This window comes from Apis florea, unplaced genomic scaffold, assembly GCF_048593485.1.
Source record: "Apis florea isolate Af1SG1 unplaced genomic scaffold, ASM4859348v1 contig_3780_pilon, whole genome shotgun sequence".
Lineage (NCBI taxonomy): Eukaryota > Metazoa > Arthropoda > Insecta > Hymenoptera > Apidae > Apis > Apis florea.
Window position 1 is genome coordinate 3,592 of NW_028256850.1, and position 25,039 is coordinate 28,630.

Consider the following 25,039-nt stretch of genomic DNA (forward strand, 5'->3'; position numbering starts at 1 on the left):
TCATATTGTTCGTTTGCAATGTGGTTCGATGAATTGCGTATATGTGTAAATTTTTCAATATGGCGTTTGGTCTTTGTCACGTATAGTCTTTTCGTATTTCGTGCCTCTATCTATATATAATTTTCTAATAATTAATATATTTCGACTTCAAATTCGCATTCAGGTGTAGGAAACCGGCCTTGGGATATGTTATTATTAATAGTAAGTGCATATCCTTTTTCTTTGTAATTCGACTAGAATTTTGTTTAAGAATTCATATTGTTCGATCGCAATGTGATTCGATGAATTGCGTATATGTGTAAATTTTTCAATATGGCGTTTGGCCTGTGTCACGTATAGTCTCTTCGTATTTCGTGCCTCTATGTATATATAATTTTTTAATAATCAATATATTTCGACTTTAAATACACATTCTGGTATAGGAATCTTGCTTAGAGTTACGTTTTTATTTATAAGAAGTGTAGTATTCGACTAGATTTTTATATTAAATTTCATATTCTTCGTTCGTATTGGTGTTCGAAGTTTTGCGTGTTATATACATTTGAATTTTTCAATATGGCGATTGTCTTTCGCTACGGGTAGTGCGTTTGTTTCGTGTGTCTCGATTTTTATATAATTTTCTATTAATTAATATATTTCGACTTTAAATTCGCATTCAGGTGTAGGAAACCGGCCTTGGGATATGTTATTATTAATAGTAAGTGCATATTCTATTGATATTCGATTAGAATTTTGTTTTTGTTTCATATTGTTCGTTGGCAGTGTGGTTTGATGTATTGCGTATATATGTAAATTTTTCAATATGGCGTTTGGTCTTTGTCACGTATAGTCTCTTCGTATTTCGTGCCTCTATCTATATATAATTTTCTAATAATTAATATATTTCGACTTTAAGTACACAGTCTGGTATAGGAATCTTGCCCAGAGTTACGTTTTTATTTATAACAAGTGTAGTATTCGACTAGATTTTTATTTTAAATTACATATTGTTCGTTTGCAATGTGGTTCGATGAATTGCGTATATGTGTAAATTTTTCAATATGGCGTTTGGTTTTTGTCACGTATAGTCTTTTCGTATTTCGTGCCTCTATCTATATATAATTTTCTAATAATTAATATATTTCGACTTCAAATTCGCATTCAGGTGTAGGAAATCGGCCTTGGGATATGTTATTATTAATAGTAAGTGCGTATTCTTTTGATATTCGACTAGAATTTTGTTTAAGAATTCATATTGTTCGTTCGCAATGTGGTTCGATGTATTGCGTATATGTATAAATTTTTCAATATGGCGTTTGGCCTTTGTCACGTATAGTCTCTTCGTATTTCGTGCCTCTATCTATATATAATTTTCTAATAATTAATATATTTCGACTTTAAATACACATTATGGTATAGGAATCTTGCTTAGAGTTACGTTTTTATTTATAACAAGTGTAGTATACGATTAGATTTTTATTTTAGGTTTTATATTCTTCGTTCGTATTGATGTTCGAAATATTGCGTATTATATACATTTGAATTTTTCAATATGGCGATCGTCTTTCGCTACGTGGAGTGCGTTCGTTTCGTGTGTCTCGATTTTTATATAATTTTCTAATAATTAATATATTTCGGCTTTAAATTCGCATTCAGTTGTAGGAAACCGGCTTTGGGATATGTTATTATTAATAGTAAGTGCGTATTCTTTTGATATTCGACTAGAATTTTGTTTAAGAATTCATATTGTTCGTTCGCAATGTGGTTCGATGTATTGCGTATATGTATAAATTTTTCAATATGGCGTTTGGCCTTTGTCACGTATTGTCTCTTCGTATTTCGTGCCTCTATCTATATATAATTTTCTAATAATTAATATATTTCGACTTCAAATATTCATTTAGATATTGGAATCGTGCCTTTTTATACGTTATTATTAATTTGAATTGTGTGTTCTTGTCATAATTGACTACAATTTCGTTTTAGTATTTATATCGCACTTGTCTGGTTCGGTTTATTATATATTATATTTGTATAAATGTTTGAATATGACGGTTTGTATGATTGTGGTATTAACGTGAATTTTGATGTTAATAAATTACGTATTTTGACGTTTACTCGCCATTTGAATAAAGAATTTCTATTTTTCGATACATTCTTCTTAATAATAAGTGTGATTTCTTATATTAAATGTTTTAATTTTTTATTATATTGTCATGTAGTATTTTTTCGCGCGAAATGATTTTTCAATATGGCGGACATAGTTTTGTTTTTTTTCTTATTTAATTCTTATATAACATTCTAATAATTAACATATTTTGAATTTTAATTTTTCAATCTGATGTAGATATTTTTTAGATTTCCTGTTTTTTGATACGTTTTTATTTGTAATATTTTTATGTTCTAATATTAATTATTTTTAAATTCATTTCAATTTTTCGCAATGTAGTTTGAATTATATTTTGGTATATTTTCGCGCGTAATATATTTTCAAAATGGCGACTTTGTCGTGTCAAGTGTTGTGTGTTCGTGATTATTATATTTCAATTCTTGTATTATTTTTTAGTATTTAGCATATTTTGATTTTTAGTTCTCATTTAATATAGATTTAAAAGTACTTTTACTTATTATATTATTATTAATAGTAATTGCATATTTTTATAATAATCGTGAAAAGAGTGTTGTGATCAGCTACTCTGCTACAAGAAATTACAAAGTAAGATCAAAGGTTAGATTTGTTTTGGTTATTCCTTGATACTTTAAATATTATTTTTGCAATTATGTTCTTTTTTGTGTTTTGTAGAATTTTCTGATTTTATGTATTTCTTGTAATCTGACATGAAATGCTACGTTTTGGGAATTAGATAAATGTAACTCTTGTTTGATCTTGTTTGTTATAGAGGTTGCAGTGGTCCAGCAGCGGGGCGCATCGCGAACTTTGTTATCTGAAAGGACGTAGTGAGGACGAGTGTCAAAATTATGTTCGAGTATTCGGCAGACAAGGACCTGATCAATTTCTTGTTTGTGGAACGAATGCATACAAGCCAGCATGCAGACAATTCACTATTAAGGTAAGTATTATATTCTTTTTATCTGGCGATAACGTAATATTTTTTGATAAATAGCTCGTTTTAAATCGCCAAATACCAATCACATAAATATTCGATCACCATAGTTAATTATGTATATATTGATAGGTAAAAAAACATTTGTAGATTTCTATATTTTGCTTTATTTGCTTATTCGCGCTATTTTTTGAATATTCAAATTTATAAAATAATTATTTAAAAATTAAAAATCGAATAAAAAATAATATTTAATGTTTGATTAAGCAGTATATTTATAATAAAGTATACACATTATTCTTATTATTTAATATTGAAAAATATTTTATTCATTATTAGTAATAAAATCTACTTTATATTAATTTATATATTTTATATTATTGATAAACATTTAATATTTTAATATTATTAATGGAAATTGAACATGTAGAATTGAACATTAGAACATTACTCAATTTAATTGTTTTGAAGGATAAATGATGTTTTAGTGTAAATGATGTTATTATTTCCTTTTTAGTAATTAATTGATATAGTTTAAATGATTAATTAAACGTAATATTTATATTTTTGCATTATTGAAATATTGATTCAATTACATGAATCGTTAATTAAATATTTTTGTGAATATGTGTATAAAATATGTGTATTTCTAAACAAATTAATGTTTTATAAGAAATATCGCATATCTTAATAAATTAAATCTTAATTTTTTTTACACTTAATGATAATCATTTATTTCAATATTTCAATAAAAATTTTTATTCTTTTTAATCATAATATTTATTAATCATAATAGATATATGATTCAATATTTCAATAATTATGCTCATAAAATATAAAATTTAAAAATACTATGGTACTCGAATATTTCAAAAATAAGTTTGTTTCTTTATAAATAAACAAAAAATTTTTGTTTATAAAGAATATGTAATTGTATCAGAAATGGGCATAATATTATTTAATGAATAACAGCTTAAAAATTCTAATTATTCAGATATGATTAATCGATTTGACAATTATTTATATAATTTTTGAAATTAAATATTTGAACATTATCTTAATATTGAACTCATAAGCGCGATAACATCAATTATAAGTAATATTCATTAAAATATTGCTCATTTAATGTTAATTATATTATCGATTATATTATAGTTTGGTTATAATGAGTGATTATTAAATCAATATCTATTAAAATTCTTACAAACGTGTATAACAAATAACTATAACAATGAACGATAATATGATTGAAACAATTATTTATATGTAGATATATTGATCTAAATAATGTCCAATTCTGATCAGTTACGTATACAGAAGATATACAGCAGATACAGTTCGTTTTTATTTTCATCTACTTTTTCTAATTATATGAAAAATGTTATTAAATAATGTAATATATTTAAATCTAATTAATTTAATGTAATAGATAGAATGATAAATTTTGGCAAAAATTTTGTCTGGTATTAGTCTATAGATATATATGAAATATTGAATAATTCAAAAATTGATTATCTTCAAGAAGTTTCATTTATCACACATTTCTCAAATTTAATAATGGATAAGGAACTTGAGGGAACTGTAGAGATAAAACTTTTTAAATAATCACTAGAATTAATAATTTCAATATATTTTCATCTCAAGTTGCAAAATCAAATATCTATAATTTCATAATATCAAATTATTTTATAAATTACATCATATCTTTTTTTGCACTTTGAATTTCTAAAACAAAATCAAATAATAAAACTTCATTTTATTTCTCAAATTTTCCATCGGTAGATTTTTATTAATTATTATATTAACAAGTTTCGTTTTTAACATCTTATATTTTTGTTTTTCATAATAATTCGATTCGTTTATATGAAAGATTAATATTGTAGTTTATAAATTAATTTGTGACGTTTATAATTCACAAAATAAAATTTGATTATCTAAATGCTTTTGTCAAATATATACGCTTCGATAAAGATAAACAATGAATCACGATGATTTGGTTTTGATTTTGCTTTGTTTATTTATTTAATAACTAAAACCAGAGGAAAGCAGATACGCAAGAAGAAAGGATATTTTAATAGTATGGTTAGAGTCAGAAAGGGAAAGGAAATTAAAAGGTAAATAAGATTAGAAACGTAGAATTTGCGGGTAATTTATTGCTGGATGTTAAATATTGGCGCAACAAATAGAACGTGTAACATGATTATGCAATGATAGTAATAAGAGAGAACGATAGGGGAACTATAATCAGATTCTCGTCAGTGTAACGACGGTGCAAAGTATTTTATCGTATTTTCTAACCAAAATCAAATTGTAAAAAATAATTCAACATTTTTCTCATTTCAAAAATTAAGAGATATCGTGGAATTTCTTGGAAAAGAATTTATAAATTTAAATTGAACGATTTATACTGGGATTTTAATTTTATATTTCTAATATATTTTAAAGATAATAAAAAAGAGATGATATTATCGATATAGACATTTTTGCAATATTTCTTAATATTTCTTCTAGAATTCCTAGAAATTATTTAAATTCGGGAAAATTAATTAAACAAGCCTTTTATCCCTAGGAAAGTCTTGATTGAAATATATTGCTGTGTAATTTTTTTTTTCTTTTTCTTTTTTTTCTTTTTCTTTACGAAAAATTTCGTTGCAAAGTTTTGATGTTAATCGTGGTAACGTGTTGAAGTTCAGGTGAATAAATCGATCTAGTTCTGATTAGAAAAAGAAAGAAATTTTATCCGGTTGTTGACTCGGGAAAATACGGGCAATAGAGGCAGGAGCTTTTATGAGGTCTTTTACGAGGTTAGAATAGACTGAAGTTCTTTTCAACTTTTTACTTTATCACAGGCCACTGCTAATATCACATAATAACTCGTAAAACACGGTTAATACTGTATCTATCTGTAATAGTTTACTCGTGGAAGCTAGCGTACTTTGTTCCCTTTCACGTTTTCCTTTCTCCCTTTTTCTCTTTTGTAACAAACGATTTTTCATAGCAGCGTAATAACGTATTTTTCTAAATTTTTCTTTCTTTTAACGTTCAACGAGTATTTTTAATATAATTACGCAACGTCGTTCCTTAATTTCCAAATAACTCAAATTAATATCTTGAAAGTCTTTTATCTTTTTTACTTTGTATTTTGAGAAGGGGAAAAAGAATAGAATGAAATTAAATGAAAGTAAAATTTTTTTTTATAAAATTTTCAACCATTCCAAGATAGATGTAAAAACTGTAAAAAAAATTAAATATAATTTAGAATGAAAATTAAAAATTATGTGATTTTCGTCGCAATTTTTTGAAGAATTTTATCTCAAAAAGTAAGAATTTTAATTCTCATTCAAATTATATAAAAGTAAAAAAAGTTTCCAACGAAATCTGATATTTTATAAAATCTACATAAAATTTCCAAGCTTGATATAAATAACATTTCGGTAATTATACATGGGAATTTGATATATTTCTCGAGAGCATCAGTCAATTAAATGAATTTGCTAGCATTGTTCTTCATAGCATTAATTCTCATGGTCATTAACTCGGTATATTCACTATATTAAAGAGTTGAATTTCATATTAGTTCTGATTATTTGTTTTCTTTTCAATGGCGAAATTAATAATTTTCAATCAATCTGATGTTGATTTTTATGAAAAATATCATAAATTGTACGTTTTGTATTTTAAAATTTATTGTTATGGCTCACAAAAGGTTGCTCGTTGTATGGCTAATGGGATAGTTGGATATTATTTTCATCAGTTAGAATTAATATTTATGATATTTCACTTCAAAGAATGTCTATATTGATATTAAATTTCCATTTAATTTATCGTAATACCTTAACATTTATTGTATTAAATTTTCGTTGTAATGTAAATTATTGAAATTTTAATTCAGGATGAAGAAATATGAATTTGATTATTATTTTTTCTTTTATATTTCTACTCTCAGTAACCATTTTAATTATTTTCATATTAATTTATAAGGAGAGATATAGAAATGAAATTTTTTTTTCATGCATATCGATATTGTGAGTGATTCATCCTCTACGTTATCTCCATTAAAAATTAATTACGAAATGATAGATAAATTTTGTTATGCGATAAAGAAAAAAATTGCAATTGAGAAATTTAGAATGAATTTTTTTTGCTTTCAATAGAATACTATTCGTTTTTACACTGTAGATACACATATTTCTAAAATTCATTTAGACAAGTAAAAAGAGTGCAATTATTTTAATTGTTTTTCAGAATTATGACGAATCGCTATGAATCGTTATGAATAGTCTCGTAACTATCAAATTCTTCACTTGGTTTCTTAATTCAATTATGGAGACAATTAATTCAGCCTGTATATATTTACTGCCACATTTACATTGTTTTTAACTGACTTAATTATTACTCAAGCAATATTCCACAGTACAGCTCCATTAAAAAAATTGCATTTTAAACCCACTTAATTGCACTCTAAATCTTCATAGGATTATCTCTTAAAAATTTTTTTTATTCCATTACACATACAAATTAATTACTACAATTCTATAATATATCTAAAAATATATTAGCTTTTGAAATATATATCTCTCACTAATTCGCTTGATAAAATTTTTCTTTTCTCGTTTTTTCCAAAAATAAAATAAAAATAAAATATTGAAAAAATTAGGATTCACGTGTACAAATATCTCAAGTGCATCTACGAACTTTTCATAGCATTTTAACAGCATATTGAAAATCATACAGTACCAACCAATACGAAATAGCGCAAATCATTTAAACATGCAAAGAACAAACGATCGTGCAATCACGTTTGATCAAACGGACGACACCGAGCGAAATTCTTCGAATCTTCCTTCCCCCATATTCATATTAGTTCCTTTCCACTTTCCGCCTTTTAATCAAATTTATTGGAACGCAAGCGTTGCGCTTTAATATCATTTGTTGCGTCGAATTTTCGCTCCGAGGCATCCCGGATATCCGCTATAAGACCAAAGAAGTTTTAACAGGAGAAGAGGGGAGGCTATAAGATTTTCAAAAGGACTTTTGAAACGCTCTGGTTCTCCTTTGAAGAAGCTGTCTGTAGGAAAAAGAGGAGGAAGCTTTCGAAAAAGCACGCTTCAGCTTGTAATACACCTTTTCCTCTCGCGTTTACAGCCGGCGAATCGCGTTCCTCCCCTTTCTTTCACCCTCGTGTCTCTTTGTGCCGGCAGTTTCGCGGGTTGTACACAACCTCGTCGCTCGAAGGCACTATTTTTAATCAGGGATAAAAAAAAAAAAGAAAAAAAAAGGAAAATAAAAAGAGAAATTAACGCCGATTTCGCCGATAGGGGAGTAACGACTTGTAGCGAATCTGCACCCTGCATCTCTCCCTTTCAAGTCTGTCAATCGTATCTAAGCGGGATCTGTTAAATTCTTGGACACTTTGTGAACGGGTAAAGCATGTGATAAGGAAAAAGAGGATCTTAAGGTTTATTGCAGTTGTAAAAGTGCAATAGATTTTTTTTTGTCTCTCTCTGTCGGTCGCAATTTGTTGGTTTCCTGGACCAATCGCGCTGGAGCTTTTATTGGTCCTCGTTTTCGATACTCGAGAGGAGCTTATCGCGAATAAAGCGGAAGTGGCGTTATAAAATATTACGTGTCTTTTATTATTATTATGTCTCGTAAAAGTTTATGCCAAGAATTTCATATAATTTAGATAATTTTGATTAGGAAAATGGCGGTACATTGAGATAGGTGTGAACTATTATCTCTTTGTAATTTTTTGATTCCTTGTTATTCAAACTTGTCTTTATTTAAATATAACAATACTATAATGGGGAAAGGATCATGGTTGTTTCATCAATCAAAAGTGCATTTGTGAAAAAACCAATTTAATATCAAGGCATTTCGATAACCGATTCTTATCAGTAATGTATTATCCATTTAATCAAAAAATTACATTTGCAAGAATATTTTTCAAATTTTTAAGAATCACATTTTCGATCAATATCTCTTCTATTTATTATCAAAACCTTTAATCAAAACTCGTGATATACCTCTCCGTCCAATTTCAAATTTTCTCATCAGTTTCGTATCAATCCGTATTCAATCTCCAAAGATTTACCTCCAATTTAACAGTGTCCGAAAAGATCTCTCTAAAAAAAAGAAAAAAAAAAAAGGAGGAACGAAAATTTATCACTAGATATCGCCAATATATCTCGACCCGCTTCGCCTATTTTCATCGACTGCTCGGTATAAATCCCTTGTAAACTTTGCTGCGAATAAATCGCAACGTTAAGATAACTTCTTTATGCGATCGGTCGACAACGGCCAAGGCCTTTGCACGACGAAACGGTGGAAGAAGCGAAGAGAAGGAAGGGTGGGGCGTCGTGGCGCCCAGCGTCTTAATAATGGCACGTCGTGGAAACGCGGCGTCATGCCGGCAGGGAAGGGTGGTGTGCAAAAGGAGAAGACGAAAAGTGGCATGAACTCGTGATTTATCTGCTCGCATATACCTCCCTCTTTCTTCCCGTGATCTCGAGCAAATAGCACCTTACTCACCTTTTCACTGTGTCGGAGAAAATGCACACACGCGTGCGTGTACATTCCCTTTCACAAGATAAAGTACTCTTGATAAATTATTAATTTTTTTTTTTATGAAAACATTATATTTGAATAATTAAAAACTCAGCAAAAATTATATCAAAATATCGCGTTGGTTATTCCAGAGATAATTTCTTTTTTTGATAAAGTATAAATTTGATCTCTTGAGCATATCAAGGAAAATTTCATTATAATTATTTATAGCAATCTAAAAAGATTTCATTTTTAATAGAATTCTATTGGAATTATATGAAATATGAAAAAATTTTCATACAAGATAATGCTTATGAACGAGATTGTACGCGTACGTGGAGGGTTAAGACTTAGCCAGGTGACATTTTAAAGGGAACGTAGATAAGGGAGCGTGCATATATACGTGGTTTCGAGCTATTACAACGAGCTATAATTTTGCGAATAAAGGTCCCGTGGATAAAGATATTTAACTCGATTATTTTTCTTCCTTTAAAGTAGACCAATTTGCCGCGTCGAACGTAGAAAATACAACGGTGGTTTCATTCAACGGAACGTTATTATCGTAAATATTATTTTCGTGGCTGGGTATTTCATTGGCCGGTGACAACAAGTGCAAAGGGCCAATATATAAAGGTGGTTGGTAAGCGGAACGTAATTGCGGTAACGTAGGCAATCGACATTTTAAAGAATAACGAGATAAGATGAGAGAAAGAGAGAGAGAAAAAGAGAGTGTGTGTGTGTGTTACGTGTTACGATGCATGCTTTGCACCTATTATACCGGATTATAGCTTCGTAAACGAAAGGGTTAAGCGGATAAAGGTATTTACGGCAATTTTTCCATTATGGGAGGACGAAAACTGGCGGAATGGACGCGAATTCCTTTGTTTCTCTTTATTCCACGCCGAACAATGCTGTAAAAATAACATGGATTTGGAGTGATAATTATTTTTCGTGTTTAATGAATTTAAAATCTTACTTTCACACCTATAGATGATGGAAGTGAAATAATAGGAAATGGTAGAAATTACTGGCCGAACTACCGATTTGAAAAGTAAGTCTTGAACGAAGTAAGTTTGAACAATGCTGATTGCAAGAAGTCAATAATAAAGAATCCAACTCTATTGACTATTGTCTTAGGGATTGAACCATCTGTGTCTTTGTTAAATCTTGAAATTCACTTTGAGAATTATCGTACCAACGTATTTTCTCATTTTCTTATTGGAACAGTCTTTCTTACTGAAATATCATCGAAAATTCTTACATTTTACTACGTAAAACATGCTTTTTATTTTAATTATTATAAGATTCGTAATCAATCGGATTAAAATTTCTTCGTGACTTCTAGTTCAACAAAAAAAAGATTAATTCATCTTCTTATTTATTCCTATAATTGTTTATTTCTTCTAAACAAATCCTCCTTTCCAAACTATCCTTCATTTACGTACAAACATTTTCTCGTTCAAAAATCCATGATCAAATTACACGATCACCTCCACAACCACACGCTCTATATTCAAAAAACGTGAACGCAGGAACAACTAACCCAAACCATCTCTCCACTTTCATTCATAAAGTCACTCCCCACGAAAGACAGAGTGGCCGCCAGGCCAGAAGTAAAGTTGGCTCGATGACAGGCGGAAAGTAAAGGGTGTCGATCGCAAAGGGTGGGTGCGCAGGAGGCTATCGTGTTGCGCAATTACCAGTTGGAAGGCAAACTTGTCGAGAAGCGGCAGGGTCGCGCGTGAACCGATATCCGCGAGAGGAATGGACCGATCGAAGGAAGGAGGGAGGGGGTACATGCCGCAGAATGAAACGTCTCATTCTCGCGTGAGAACGTCAAAGTGTCACGTATCGGTCGTTTGCTCGAATGTCTTGGGGAACTGTTGGTGTAATCAATCGAGGAGGAGGCGAGCCTCCTCGAGGGGCTCCACTTCCCTCCCCCCTTCACGTGACGCTCACCACCTTATCGAGCACGCTGGGTGTCCCCTTTCGTCGCCATCGATATCCTGTCATCCCGCGCAAGATCTATCTTGCTCACGCACCGGATTCCACGGCCTCTTATCCGAAGAAAACTCGAGAGCTTTGCTCCGCGGGGAATTCGATACTTCGTCCACCACGAAACTCTGCCAATTTTATCATCCCCCGTCGCCAGGCCGAGAGAAAGGAAGGAAGGAAGGAAGGAAGGAAGGAAGGAAGGAATCGGAAATCAAAGTTGGATGGATCTCGTATAAATCGATTAATTAAGTCAATACGGACGGGGATAATGGAAGAATCGGGGATAGGAGGGGGGGAGTGGTATGGAATAGTAAAGGAATTATTAAATGAGAGGGCGATTGAAAAAAAGTTGGCGGGATAAAAAAGTGGAATTATATCCAGGGATAATATTCGTGGATGATTCCCTCGCGAGCGAGGTTCAAAAATTTAGATGGAGTTTAATCTGATCGGATCCTCCGCGAGGAAGAAGAGGAGGAGGAGGAAGAAGCTCGTGCTTTTAACTTGGACATCATTGTGAAACGAGTTTTCAGAGTTTCTTTTTCATAGATAGATGGTATCTAGGGGGAGGAAAGTTTGATTTAAACGTTCCTCGATGCATAGATAGTAAATTAATTGAGTGGAAGGAGTATTGGAGATTTCGTAGACGTTCAAGGTAAAAATTTAAATTGTCGTTTCATTTTGAGGGAGAGGGAGAGAACAACGATTGGAAATTTCTTTATCGCGAAACGAATTTTTTTTAGAGTTTCTTTCTCGTGTCGTGGATCGTATCTATTAGCGCCAAGTTTAATTTGAACATTTTTTTTTATGGATGGATAGTTAAATTAATTGAGTGGAAAGAAAATTGTTAAACGTTTAAAGTGATGGTGAATTTTTTTTATTTTTTTTATCATCTTGTGAAGTATGACAATTAATTCAAATAATGAATTATAGAACGTTTTTGAATTGTATTAGATTTTTTTTATAAATTTTATTGATTTCTAGTATTTCTTCAATGATTAGTTCTTAGTTAGAATTCGAAAAGTCTTTAGTTTCTTCGATTCTTTATTTCCAATTTCTTTTGAAATTAATCGAATCAAAAAATTATTTAGATGAAATAAAAGATTTCCTTATCTTTCTCATTGAATACTCATTGAGTTTTCTAACATCGCAATTCTCTTTATACATCTAATTTTCATAAGAAATTTTACAAATATTTTGATTAATCCTGAAAACTGAAGAGTTCATAGTAAATTTCTTCTTTCTCGTACCATCAATTGACAATAATTCACATAAAATTCTATAATTCTAATTGATCATTCAAGTTTTTGTCGAGGTTTATTAATAGTATTCTTCCCTGCCTTTTAGACGATGGAGATCATGCCCATCCTCCAAACTTAAAAAGAGCATCAGGCACTGATCCGAGCTGTCGTTTGATGCTTTATCGGAAGTCTAATTCTCACGTACGGCCAAAAGAAAATTCGAGTGGCCAGGTTTATTCGGGTCACGTGGCCTGATATAGCTTCTGAATGCGAGCCCACACCTTTTGGTCCATCTTCTTTCTCCCCAAACCCCCTTTCTCCCATCCCCTTTTCTCTTTTCTTTCATCGTTTTCGAAGGGTCCTTTCGCTAGAGAAAGATCGACTCCTCCCGGACCACGGATTCACGTTTCTCCTTCAACTTTGGGCTACTTCCTTCCTTCGTCGGCCACCCTGGAGATCGTTTCTTCTTACCTGGTCGGTTTCCCTTTTTAGAAATTCACATCTCGCCCGAACACGGGCCCTTCGCGTTCCTTTAACTCCCATTCTTATGGAAATTACTTAACCCTTTCCACTTAACCGTGTTGCATCAACTCGAAAACGAGGAGAAACAGAATAAAATTTTATATTTATACTTTTCTTTAAAAAGATATATTTAATTATGTATATTGTCATGATTGTTGTCATAAACGTGTTTAAGAATTTTTCTTTCACGAGTTCATCATAGAAATACATTAATTATTTCAATTTATCTAATTCAAATTGCACAAAAGAATATTCTAGTAAAAAATTAAATTCGATTACGAAAGCTTCGTTTTTTATAATTCAAATTTTTAAAAATAGGTGATCAGTCTCTTCATCCGGTGTATGAAAAATATTCGTGTCCAACATTAGATTAGATAATTTCGAATTAGCACGATTTCACGAAAAAATTAAGCTCGATTCGTTATTTCGATTTTTGTCGATCTTCATTCTCATTATATCGCTTCCTCGAACATTCTTCATATTTGCTCCTCCACACCACTTCCGGAACTAATTCATTGTTCCTCGCCCGCTAGTAGAAACCTTCATCATAGACGTTCACGTTTTATATATAATAATATTCTGCTCGTTCCACACACAGATGTTTTAAATCATGGGCGATCCATTTCCACGGATATCGTTTAACTTTATTCTCCGTATCGTTTCTTCTTCTCACCTCCCTTCCGGCTCGAAGCCGGTTCTTAGCACCGTTTGCCTCGTTTTCAACCTGCGCCTTTTCACATTTCTCTCCTTGAAATCTCATCATGATCCGAGATTTCAGCTCGAGATTTTTCCCTCGATCGAACGCTGTTCGTGCAAGTCTATATAATGCAACGTGTCACGATCGTTACGTTCCTTCCAAAGTGTTTCCTTCAATTCGTTTCTTTAAACGAAATTCTCGATTAATTTTTACATCCCAATCCATTTCTCTCTCGTTTTTGAAAAGTAATTGCAAGTTGATTCAAAGAAAATCCTGATAAGAACTTCTTATATTTATTTACGTCTGTCTCTGAAACAGTAAATAAATGTTTTTCTTTCTGCAAGATGATCTTTTGTAATACAATTATCTTTTGTAATCTTTGCATAATTTTAATCGGATATTATTAGTTCTTATTTGATTCGTAACTGTTATATTTTCTCGAGAAAAAAAGATAAAGAAAAATAGATTAAAAGTATCATCATCAATCTTGACTTATTACTTTTCTTCGAAAGCATATCTATCTAGCTTCTCAATATGTAATTCAATCTGATTATCTATTAATTCGTTGATCATCAAACGTTCTCATACACTTTCATATCATTGATTAAAATGATCGAAGAGTTCTCGAAGTTCTCTAATGCCACGATCAAAAATCGTTTCATAATGACAGAAATTTTTAATTTTTTCTTTGTTTCTTTATTTCGTGGTTTCATTAACCCTTTACTTAATACGCGGTTTCAAACCAACCCCTTAAATTCCTCCTGATTTTTCATATCTCGTCGTTTCGTTGCGTTGTTTCCGCTTTGCCGCGTCGAGCCCTTTCAAGTTAGCCTTTTTCCCTTGTTTACCCGACACTCCTCTTTTATGCGGTTATGAGCTCCAACTTATTCCTCCCTCTTAGCCCTCCTCCTCTCGAACAGAGCATTCAGAAAACTTTCCAACCGATGTCCCTTACCGCGATCCTCCGTTTCCGAAATTACACCTTCATTTCGATTCCCTCCTTCGTTCTTACACATTTCTTACAATTTCTTCCGATTCAATATCATTACAGAATAAGGGAAATTGTTCGACATGGAAGATATTTGGATGGGCGAATCTCGTGCGTTTCGAGTTCAACGAACCAACTTGTATACACACACACATACATACACATATATAAGTATATAAGTTGTTGCTACTTTATCGTTACGAGATTTCTACTCTCGACGTTTCCAACTTTTTCTTCCTGTTGCAAACCGTGCGTATTCACGGTAATTCTTTCTTGGCTCCTGCAAGCTTTTCACTCACGCACCCTTGTTTCTGTCCGAGTTTTTTCTGGGTAGAACTGGTGAAATTTTTTTTTTGGGGGGGAGGAGGAGAAGGGATTAGTTGCAACACAGATTTAAAATGGAAAGATTAAATTAAAAATCCGGTTGTGAAGTGGGGATAAAAATTAATGTTATAAATTTATTTTTGGGAAAAGATGCAAGATTTTTTGAAACGGTAATATTTAACAGGCGTCGTATATTAAAATTATCGTAAATCGTATCGAGGTTTATTTATTCGATTGATGAATATGATGGCAGCGTATTGATTGTTGGGGGTCACAATAATGAATGGAAATTGTATGTATGTCAAAAATATTGAACAAGAACACAACAGGAATATTTGCATAGATAGAAATGCCAATCCGTAATTTATACTTGTTAATCTCGTATTCAAATCGAAGAAATATACATTAAACATGTATTATGTTTAATTGTTGAGAGAAAAATTCTGTAATTTTTTTATAATCTTTTTGATAACGTTATACTTCTTTTTATAGGTGATCACGAGACGTACTTGAATAATTCAGAATTTTATTTTAGAAAAGTTGTTCAAATATTATTTTAAAGTTAACCTATTTATAATATAATACCTTACCTATAACCTTTCTTTGTGATATTCATAACCTTCCATTACTCTTATTATGATAACCCCTTTATTCTAATTATTTTCCAATATTAATTTTAACTTTCAAGGGGCGATCGAAAGAGATACCTTTCTCTCTTTCTCTCTCTCCCTCTCTCAAGATCAAATATTTCACTCCTTCGTAAATTTTGTATTCATTTATTCACCATAAAATTCCCGCTGTTAAAAATATTTTTAACATCTTCTCATCCTTTACCATCATCACTTTTTACGTAAATTAAAAAAAAAAAATTAATCCAACTTACTTACCAGTGTCATTTTATCGATATCGGCTCCCTTTTCACTTTTCTGCATTCGTTATTTCAAATAACGACAAGCACTCGTCTCCGTGCCTCCTCTTTTTCGTCGACTCGTAACTCGACACTGCATCCGTGCCAATATTTGACACCGAAACCATCCTATCGCCTCGACCCTTTCGCCCTCGCTCCCCATATCTGATCTCATATTCCTGGCCCAATTGTCAATCAACATCCCCGCCACTCCCTCCGCATCCTATCCGCAAGCAGAACCGTGTAATGAAGTGCTACGGTTCTAATTATTGTCCTGTGCTCTATTGTTCGCTTTTCTTTCACCTCTTCCTTTTCTTCGAATCAATTTTTGATAGCCTCGATTAATTTTAAACGACACTTTTTTTTTTTTTGCATCTTTGCCTTTGTTTGGCTACGTTTCTCGTAAGATAGATGAAAATCGATAGTTTTATATATCTTTTAAAATAAATAAATGACAAATCTTTGTTAAATGGTAGAAGAAAAGGTAAACGATGAACGAAGGGTAGAGATATTAGATCATACTGTTTGATTTTTGACTCGGTAGTTAGGAGGATTTAACTTTCAGAATTAAAGGAAAAATCTTCGTTTTACGATGATTAATTTCGCGATATCGCGAATGGGTTAAATTGAATCAATTTAAAAATTAATTTGCAACATATAGAAACGTAAATTAAATACACGACAAACGCAACGTCTTCATTGTCTCGAGTTGAAAAAGATGATTATAGTGGTTTCTTATTCAAGATGTTCTTGGCATTGTGTTCCCTGATGAGGAACACCGTCATCGTGTTTGCTCAAGACAGTCATTGGATCAGATTAGCATCGTGCTAGGGTTAGGCGTAGGTTAAATCTTGTTTTGGTCTAACAATGGATTAATAGGTCACCCTATATAAGTGTAGGTATCCTATTGTTCTCTCCTCCACCGGTATCTTAACTCGATGGATATTGTTTTCACGACGCCATGTAAAATTGCCAATTTTATTAAGTGTACGACATTGGTGGAAGCCTCGTTGAGAACGCCTTTGAGAAAATAGAAAGCTGTCGAGACCACCCTCGTAATGAGACTCTGATATCGCGTTTTAATAAGGAGAAAATTAAAGCGTGACTTAAAAAACGTGATGTAGAATCGTGCGGAATATAAATTGCATCTGTATATCAATAATTCTCTGAGATATTCTCTTTGAGAATTGTTTTTTAACAGGTTGCGATGATTTTTAACATTTATTTATTTTGGCACACACGCAAATACCAGTGACAAGAAAATTCACTTTTGATGAAAGTTTCTGTGCACAACGAGTCCTGTGTAAATTTATTTTGTCGGAAAGAAATATCTTTAAATCAATCCTTTTGAATTTGTTTTTACAAATTCAGGATGACGAAACATTAAAATATTATTTCGATGAATATTAATATTTAGTTTCGTTGTATATTGTCACAAAATTAATTTAAATTAAATATCAAACACGTTGATATGCAATTGATAATAATTACTGTTAATTCTGACGATCATCCAAGAATTGGTTTCATCATTCTATTTTATAAAAACATCAGAATAAATCTCAAAGGCAATTTCACGAGTGTTTATCCACAACGATAAAACTGTCAATGTTATTATTTATTACTTAACTGGCTACTTGACTGTTGCGGCCTTTAACAGGTATCGTACAATTTAAGATGGTTCCGAACCATTGCCGACAACACACGGGTATTCCCAAACGACCACCTATTCAAATACTAACCGTGACCACCGTAGCTTTGTAATAGTACGAATGCATTTCAACTCTCTGCAATTGCTCTCGAGAGTATTTTTCGTGAGTGGACACTCGCTTTCACTCTCAAAACAATATCCACACTGGTGAAAAACAACTATCGAAAACAACTTTTGTTTTATATTACGAGAAGAAAGGAATCACGAGTTATATTTGTACACCAGTGATTCTCAACCATTGCCCCTCCTGAAATGAAAATTATTTATTTAGTTGAATTATCAAATGTAATATATAATCAAATATTTATTTCTCGGAATTTGTATAAAAAAAATCCTGACTACGGGTCTGGCCATTGCGCATATACATATGCTAATTTTACAAAATATATTATAGATACATCGATCAATAAACCAAATAAAATTCCTTTATGCCGTCAAATTTTTAAATTATTAAAAGTATACCGTGACGAAAAAAAGTACATAAGTTTGTACATTGTACAAAAGATAAAAGAAAGTGACTCATCGATTGGAAAATCGAAAAGAACATATTGAATGATCTGAGGTGATGAATCTCGAGGATGGATCAGAGTATCGTTGTTACGTTCGAATCCTTTTTGCTCTAGTTGTCGATCGAATAAATTTTCGTTTTCCATCATACGTCACGCTGCTACACGTCTTTCTATCTTACAGATCATCCGTGCCCTCCATTCTTCCCTCACCGTATTATCCCTTATTTCATTCGTTGCGTAAGACGATTCTTTGATTTTCATTTTCAATATCAATTTTTCTTTCTTCTTTCCTTTTCTTCTTCTTCTTTTTTTTTTTTTTTTTTCCCCAATTCAAACTCAGTGACCTGGACGACAGGCAATAACTCGACTCTGGATCCGGATTGACCTTTATTCCGGATCTATTTTCAATCTTGGAATCGTCCCCAGAAATTGTCCAAAGAACAACTTGCTCCTCCTTTCCTTGTATTTACCGAGGCTATCCGGGCCGGGCATGTTGATACACGAGCAGAAGGGTAAACGTATGAACGAGATTCTCGGGTGCACGAGCATCAAAGGTAATACCCAAGTTGCCGTTCCAACTTTCCAAGGGGATATCGAAACTGATAGACGCAATCGGATCGTTTGGCACCCGTTCTCCATCTAACCGTTTTAACTTGTTCTCTATTTGTTATTTTCGCTCCGAGCAATTTGTCTTTTGAATTATTTCTGCGCGTGTATTTCAACGGGGGAAAATTGGAAAAACTGCATATATTATGTAATACGCGAAAGTTTTGGGTGAATTGGAAATTTGGCAAAAATAAAAACCGTATCCGATAGTTTCGCGATAGTTTCGAATGAATGCGTTTATTGTTTCTAGAGAATTGTTTTTGTGTGTACTTTTCGTTGGTGAAATCATTGGTTTCTCTCGTTCCTTTTTTATTCGTGAAATTTCTAAATTTCGTCGTTAAATTGTTAATTTATACTTGGAAAAATTTAATCAAATCTATTTCTTGAAATATATATATATATGTTGGAGGCTAATGGATGATATTGATAATTGTTTTAAAAAAAATATCAATCTATCGATTGAATTGAATGAGAAAATCGAGATTTCAATTGCTATCACAGCTGATGCTACCACGTATAAACTCTTCTTCCATAAGTTTCTAACACTAAAATGCTTCCTTTTTTTTTTTTTTTTATTTTAAGTCGATTTTTGATAGAATATCTTATCATACTATATGTAATATGAGTATATCATTAACTCAATTTATTCGAGGATAATTCCAAATAGTGCACACTCTGTGTATACATTATACTCATTCAATGATTATAGTCTCATTACCTCGACACTACATAAAATTACACATTACCCATAAATTGCTAGCCTCTGCACACGCTCGTTACAATTTACATTTCAATACTTGCTCACAGTGTAATTCTCTTTCTCAAGGTTCCTTTAAATATAAAAAAAAAAGAAAAAATTGTAATGGTGAATCGATCGAGCAATATGGCGTTTGCTAATCGCTTTTATCCTGTAAAATCATAGGTCAGAAACGGATGAATGTCAATATCCCAGCCCTATTACCCAGTCCCCTTCTTGCTCCATTCTCCCTTATATTCCCGGGGGAGTCTTCCGGGGAATAGCATCGTGAAGGTTGCACAAGGTATCCTTCATTGTATCAACGCACGTCAACTAGAGTCCTCCTAATATTTTTCTCTCATTTCCTTGCTCGAATGTCGGCAATCCTATCGAATATTCGTTTGAACTTAACCAGTTTCCATTGTTCCAATTCGAGGCTCAAAGGAGAAGACTCGTGCAACCCCTTTCCCTTTCTCTCTCTGCCTGCCTCCCGCTCTCTTTCTTTCTCTCCTCCCTTTCGCGTGCCTCCTTCATTTCCCATTCCACACTTGTTTCAACTTGTACCATAGCCCTCCTCGGGGAGTTGTCGGCTCGAATACATACTGCTTGCATTCACCCTCCTTCGCTCGATGTATACATAGGTACCGTGAATCGAGTAAGATTCTTCATACGTCGTGCCATTTCCACGCACGTATTCGGCAAGAATATTGCTTCATGATGCGTCGAAACGTGTAACCACTTCTACGTCTATTTTAATTTTTCCTTTATTATCCGAATAACACAACCGACGGATTAAATTTTACGTTTTTGGATATAGAGATTTTTTTTTTTTTGATACAGTGTTAAGTTATGAATGAATGAATGAATGATTAGGTGTAGCGAATTCAGCGAAGAATTGATTGGAAAAAAGGAAAATGAATTGAAGGTAGATATTTCTATTAATATTGTAATATATTGATAATATTATTGTAAGTTGAATTTATTTGTTTCTCGTAATTTTGATATTAAATTTTAATGCAAAAATAGAAGAATGCGTTTATATATTTTTATTATAAACAACATATGCATTATTAAAGATAGAAAAATATCTGGACAAAAGAAGATTAAGTTACGAGTAATTTATTTTCACGAAAATATAGATATTCATAAACAACCCAGATATTGCACGATTTCAACGCGCCAAAGTTAGATAGAACGTCAGAGTATCGATTCCACTTGTATAGTTGCCAAGGATTAATAGTTGATGGAAAGAAAAGTCAATCCAAATAAATAGATGAGAATAAACCAACCTCGAAGAACGGTCGGTCGAAATAAAAATTCGCCAATGTAGTGAATAATCAATGAACAATCGTCCAGAGAGAAAAAGTTTTCTCGACTCGTTTCGCAAAATTTCAAACGTAGAATCCCTCCGGGCGTTATACCAAAATTGATTTTAAAAATTGCTCATTTCATTAACCCGCCATTACTCGGCCAAAGTTTTAATAATTTTATCAAATATTCTCCCTCTCTCTCTCCCCTCCCTCCCCCCTGAAATTTACCCGCAACTCTAATTCCCCCCGTTTTATTTTATTTTTATTTTCCACGCGGTCGTCGTACATCTTCCATGCATTTCCTTGCCTTCCATGCATTCCCAGGGGAATTATCGCGCGAAACACCACACCTCTTTCTTGTTTGCGTGAAATGTAGTCGCGAAATTCCCCCTTAGCGGTTGTTCCACGCGCCGTTGTTGCCTATTCGCGTTTCCGGGGGCGGAATTTTACTTTCTCTTTTAATTCCCCGTTAAAAAACTTCGTCAAATATTCGCGGTTTTATCCCATTTCCTCCGCGCGTTGTGTACATTGCCCACAGCTTTTCTTTTCCTCCCCTTGATTCCCCCTTAATCTTCGACCGTATATCCTCGAGGGGACGTCACGTATACAAGGGGGATAATGTACATTAATATTGGGAGGAAGACGTCGTGGATATTTGTTCCGTGTAATTATTTATTTAGTAACAAACTAAGTAATTGTAGCGTTATGCAACGATACGATTTGTTGGGAAAAAGTTTAGAAACATAGTAATTTTATTTGTATTTCTCTTTCAGACGAATGGGAAAAGTTGGGAAAAGTTGTCGATCGAAATTTGTTTGTTAACTCTTTTGACCCTGTTCGGACGTGTGTATCTTGGTCAATTTTTCCCATTTTCTATGGAATATATATATATACTTGTTATATTTGTAATTTTATATTTTTTTTTAGTTAGTCTGATTACATATTATATTCTTTGATCATGAAATAATCGTGAGAGGAACATATCCCAATTTTTAAAATTCACATACAATTTTCAAATTTGACGTTTAGCTATTCGTAATTTAGTCCAATCTATATTTTTTTAGAAAGAAATATAATTAAAATCCGTATAGAAATTTATCTAACATTCAATGGAATATTCAAAATTGTTGCAGATATAAAACTTGTATAATTATTCTGATTTGAATAATCAATTATACATAATTTATAAGCAAATATTTGGAAGTATATGATTGAATTTTTCTTTTTACAATTGAAAAATTGAAGTACCATTGCAAGATACAGATATAGAGTGAGACGAATTATTTCTCTTGACGCAAAATTAAATTGGTTATAACATATATATCGCGTCAAGCAATATTTTTGCATATCAACTTTTACGTTTATTTTTATTTTACCAACGAATATATTATAACATCCTGAATACAAGCTTCGTCTTTATCGATCTTATTCATTTTATTTTAATATGCATAGCAAATCGAATAACTGGTAGTGGATGCCTGGTTTCGATTCAAAACCCGTAAAACCGGTCGTGGAAAAATTGAGTGGTGTAACATTGACGTCTTTTCATGCTTTTGATATCTCGGTTGCGTATTTCAGGATAGATTGTATTTTCTCTTTTTCTGTAAGAAGATTTCTTTGAAACGAATATCTACTTCCTTTCTTTATTCTCTTTTCCTTGTGGGGATATAGAAGAAATGAAATAGAATTATTGCACTTATTTTTCTCGTAGTCAAGATTCTTTGATTTTTATTTTTGATTTTTGCTCGTGCACACACAGATTGTTTATAAACTGAGTACACAGAATAATAATGATTAATACGATATTTATCTGATCAAATATTTATATATTTATATACATATTGAACACAGTCTTTTCAGATATTTCTGTATATTTATTTTTTCAATGTTATCGATTTCGTTTAATAATATCCACGTCGAAAAAGATAAATATACGTTTTTGATATTGTATAAATAGAATATTTTTTATTTAAATATACGTTTATTAAGTCAATATTTCGAGACACAACTACACCATTATGCTATCTTTTTTTTCGTTTTTATAGAGATTTTTCTATCCATTTTATAAAACTTATATAAATTATTATTTAAATCTTGGATTTCCTTCCAAAATACATACAATTTATCAAGAGCATAAAAAGAAAAAAAGAAGAAACATAAAATTTCAAACGAATGAAATGAAATTATAAATCACACATCGATAAAAAATATTTCACCTTTACTTTCTTCGAAATTTCCTCAATAATGTCTAACTCGAAAGAAACAAAAATTTAATAAAAATTCCAAAACGCATCCAAATTTCATACATTTCCCTTAAGCATCCCTCTTCCACACTCTCGCCCATAAAATATTCAATATGTTCAAGAGAACGTATACACATCTTTGTTTTCCAGCAAAGAAAAGTGCAATTGCATTTCCTTTACGAAAGAAGCGAGGCCATGAAAAGACAATACCTCGTTATTACACTGTTGTACACCTTCTTCTGTCGCAATTACTCCGCACGCGCACGGTTTGCAGCCTCTCTGTTGTCGAGGGTATTGTTTAAAAATTTGACAAAATATCCATCCAACCCGCCCCACGCTCCTTTTCGATCTCTCGTTGTTCTTATCTTCTCGTTAGGCCCTCCACCCTCGCGGTCCCCGGGGGGCAACCGCTATTGCTCGTCCCCTCCATAAAACACGTAACATAAAGGCGGCGTAGTACGTTTCGTTATTGCAGCTTTATGAATTCCATTGTTGTATTCGTACGTTTTCATTTTTCATCGGCGACGACACGGAAACGGTTGTGCTCTTCCATCGATTTCGCGATTGCATCGAGATCCGTCGTTTTCTTCCTTCATTCGCCTCGCTCCTCTCCTCTTTTGTTCGATGCTCTACGCGGTGAACACGATGGGAATTTACATAGCTTTTGTTGAGTATCGGGGGAATGTGATTTCAGTATTATTAAACGGTTGGAAAGAACGGTTGGAAAAGGCATACATTGATTAAATTGAAGACGAAGAGTCGATGTTTCCTTTTTCTTTTTTTTTTTTTTGTTCCTGTAAGAGATTTGAAATTGAGATGTATGGAATTGAATTCGAAAATCTCGTTCGTGAAATAGATTGCTTTCGAATATTTAATTAATTATTTCGACCGATTCGTTTAGATAATCGTTTCGATTTTGAGGTTTGAAATGTATAAGTATAGAAAAGATAGGAATTTAGATCGTTTCGATAATCTTTCTTACTTGGTTATTTATTAATTATATATTCGATTTTATATAATCTTCGAAACACTTTCAGATTGATTCTGGGAAAAATACGGTTTACGGATACAATTCGTTAAAATTCATAAGAAACGTTACAAGATCGAGAAAAAGTTAAAATTTTCCCAGTGTAATTACACCATAACAATTCCATTCAACGAAAGAGGCTTGAAGCAGAAGTTTGAACGGTATAATAAAGGCAGGGAAAAAGCTTTCCGTAAATTTCACGTGCGCGAGCATATTTTTCCATCGACTCGCCAGGCAAAAAGCGAGCCAACTTTTTTCTTTTTTTCCTTTTCCAAGAGAGAAAGGGAGAAGCAGGCTGGACGTTTCGACCTTTATAAACGGGATACATTTGCGATTCTTATGCGTGAGCTCGAACCGAATGTTAAAATATGTTTCAAAATACGTTGCGTGAGCACGTAGATACAAAGTTAATTTACACAGGTTGTGGATTATATTCGAGAGGGTGGACGGAAAGAGGCGCAAGTGAAATTTAACCAAATATTGAGTTTGTGTTTAAAAGCAGGCTAGGGTGCACGCAAAAACTTAGCAGTGACGTCGTAATTCCCTGTCTCTTCGTTCGTATTCAACATTCGTGTGAAATTTTCGCGGCAATTTCCTTTTCCCTAGAGAAAAAATCATGGATACATTTTTCTTATTTTC

General features: G+C 32.3%; 1 protein-coding gene across 1 annotated transcript in view; it reads left to right on the top strand.

Annotated features, from left to right (window-relative positions):
• Positions 1-652: 652 nt before the first annotated feature.
• The window catches only part of LOC147656398 (semaphorin-1A-like), a 144,128-nt gene continuing 119,741 nt past the window's right edge, over positions 653-25,039 (top strand). The window contains exons 1-2 of the mRNA XM_086915415.1: positions 653-697; positions 2,880-3,050. Coding sequence (XP_086771541.1) covers positions 683-697; positions 2,880-3,050 — 186 coding nt within the window. The 5' untranslated portion in view covers positions 653-682. The remainder of the gene's footprint in view (positions 698-2,879; positions 3,051-25,039) is intronic.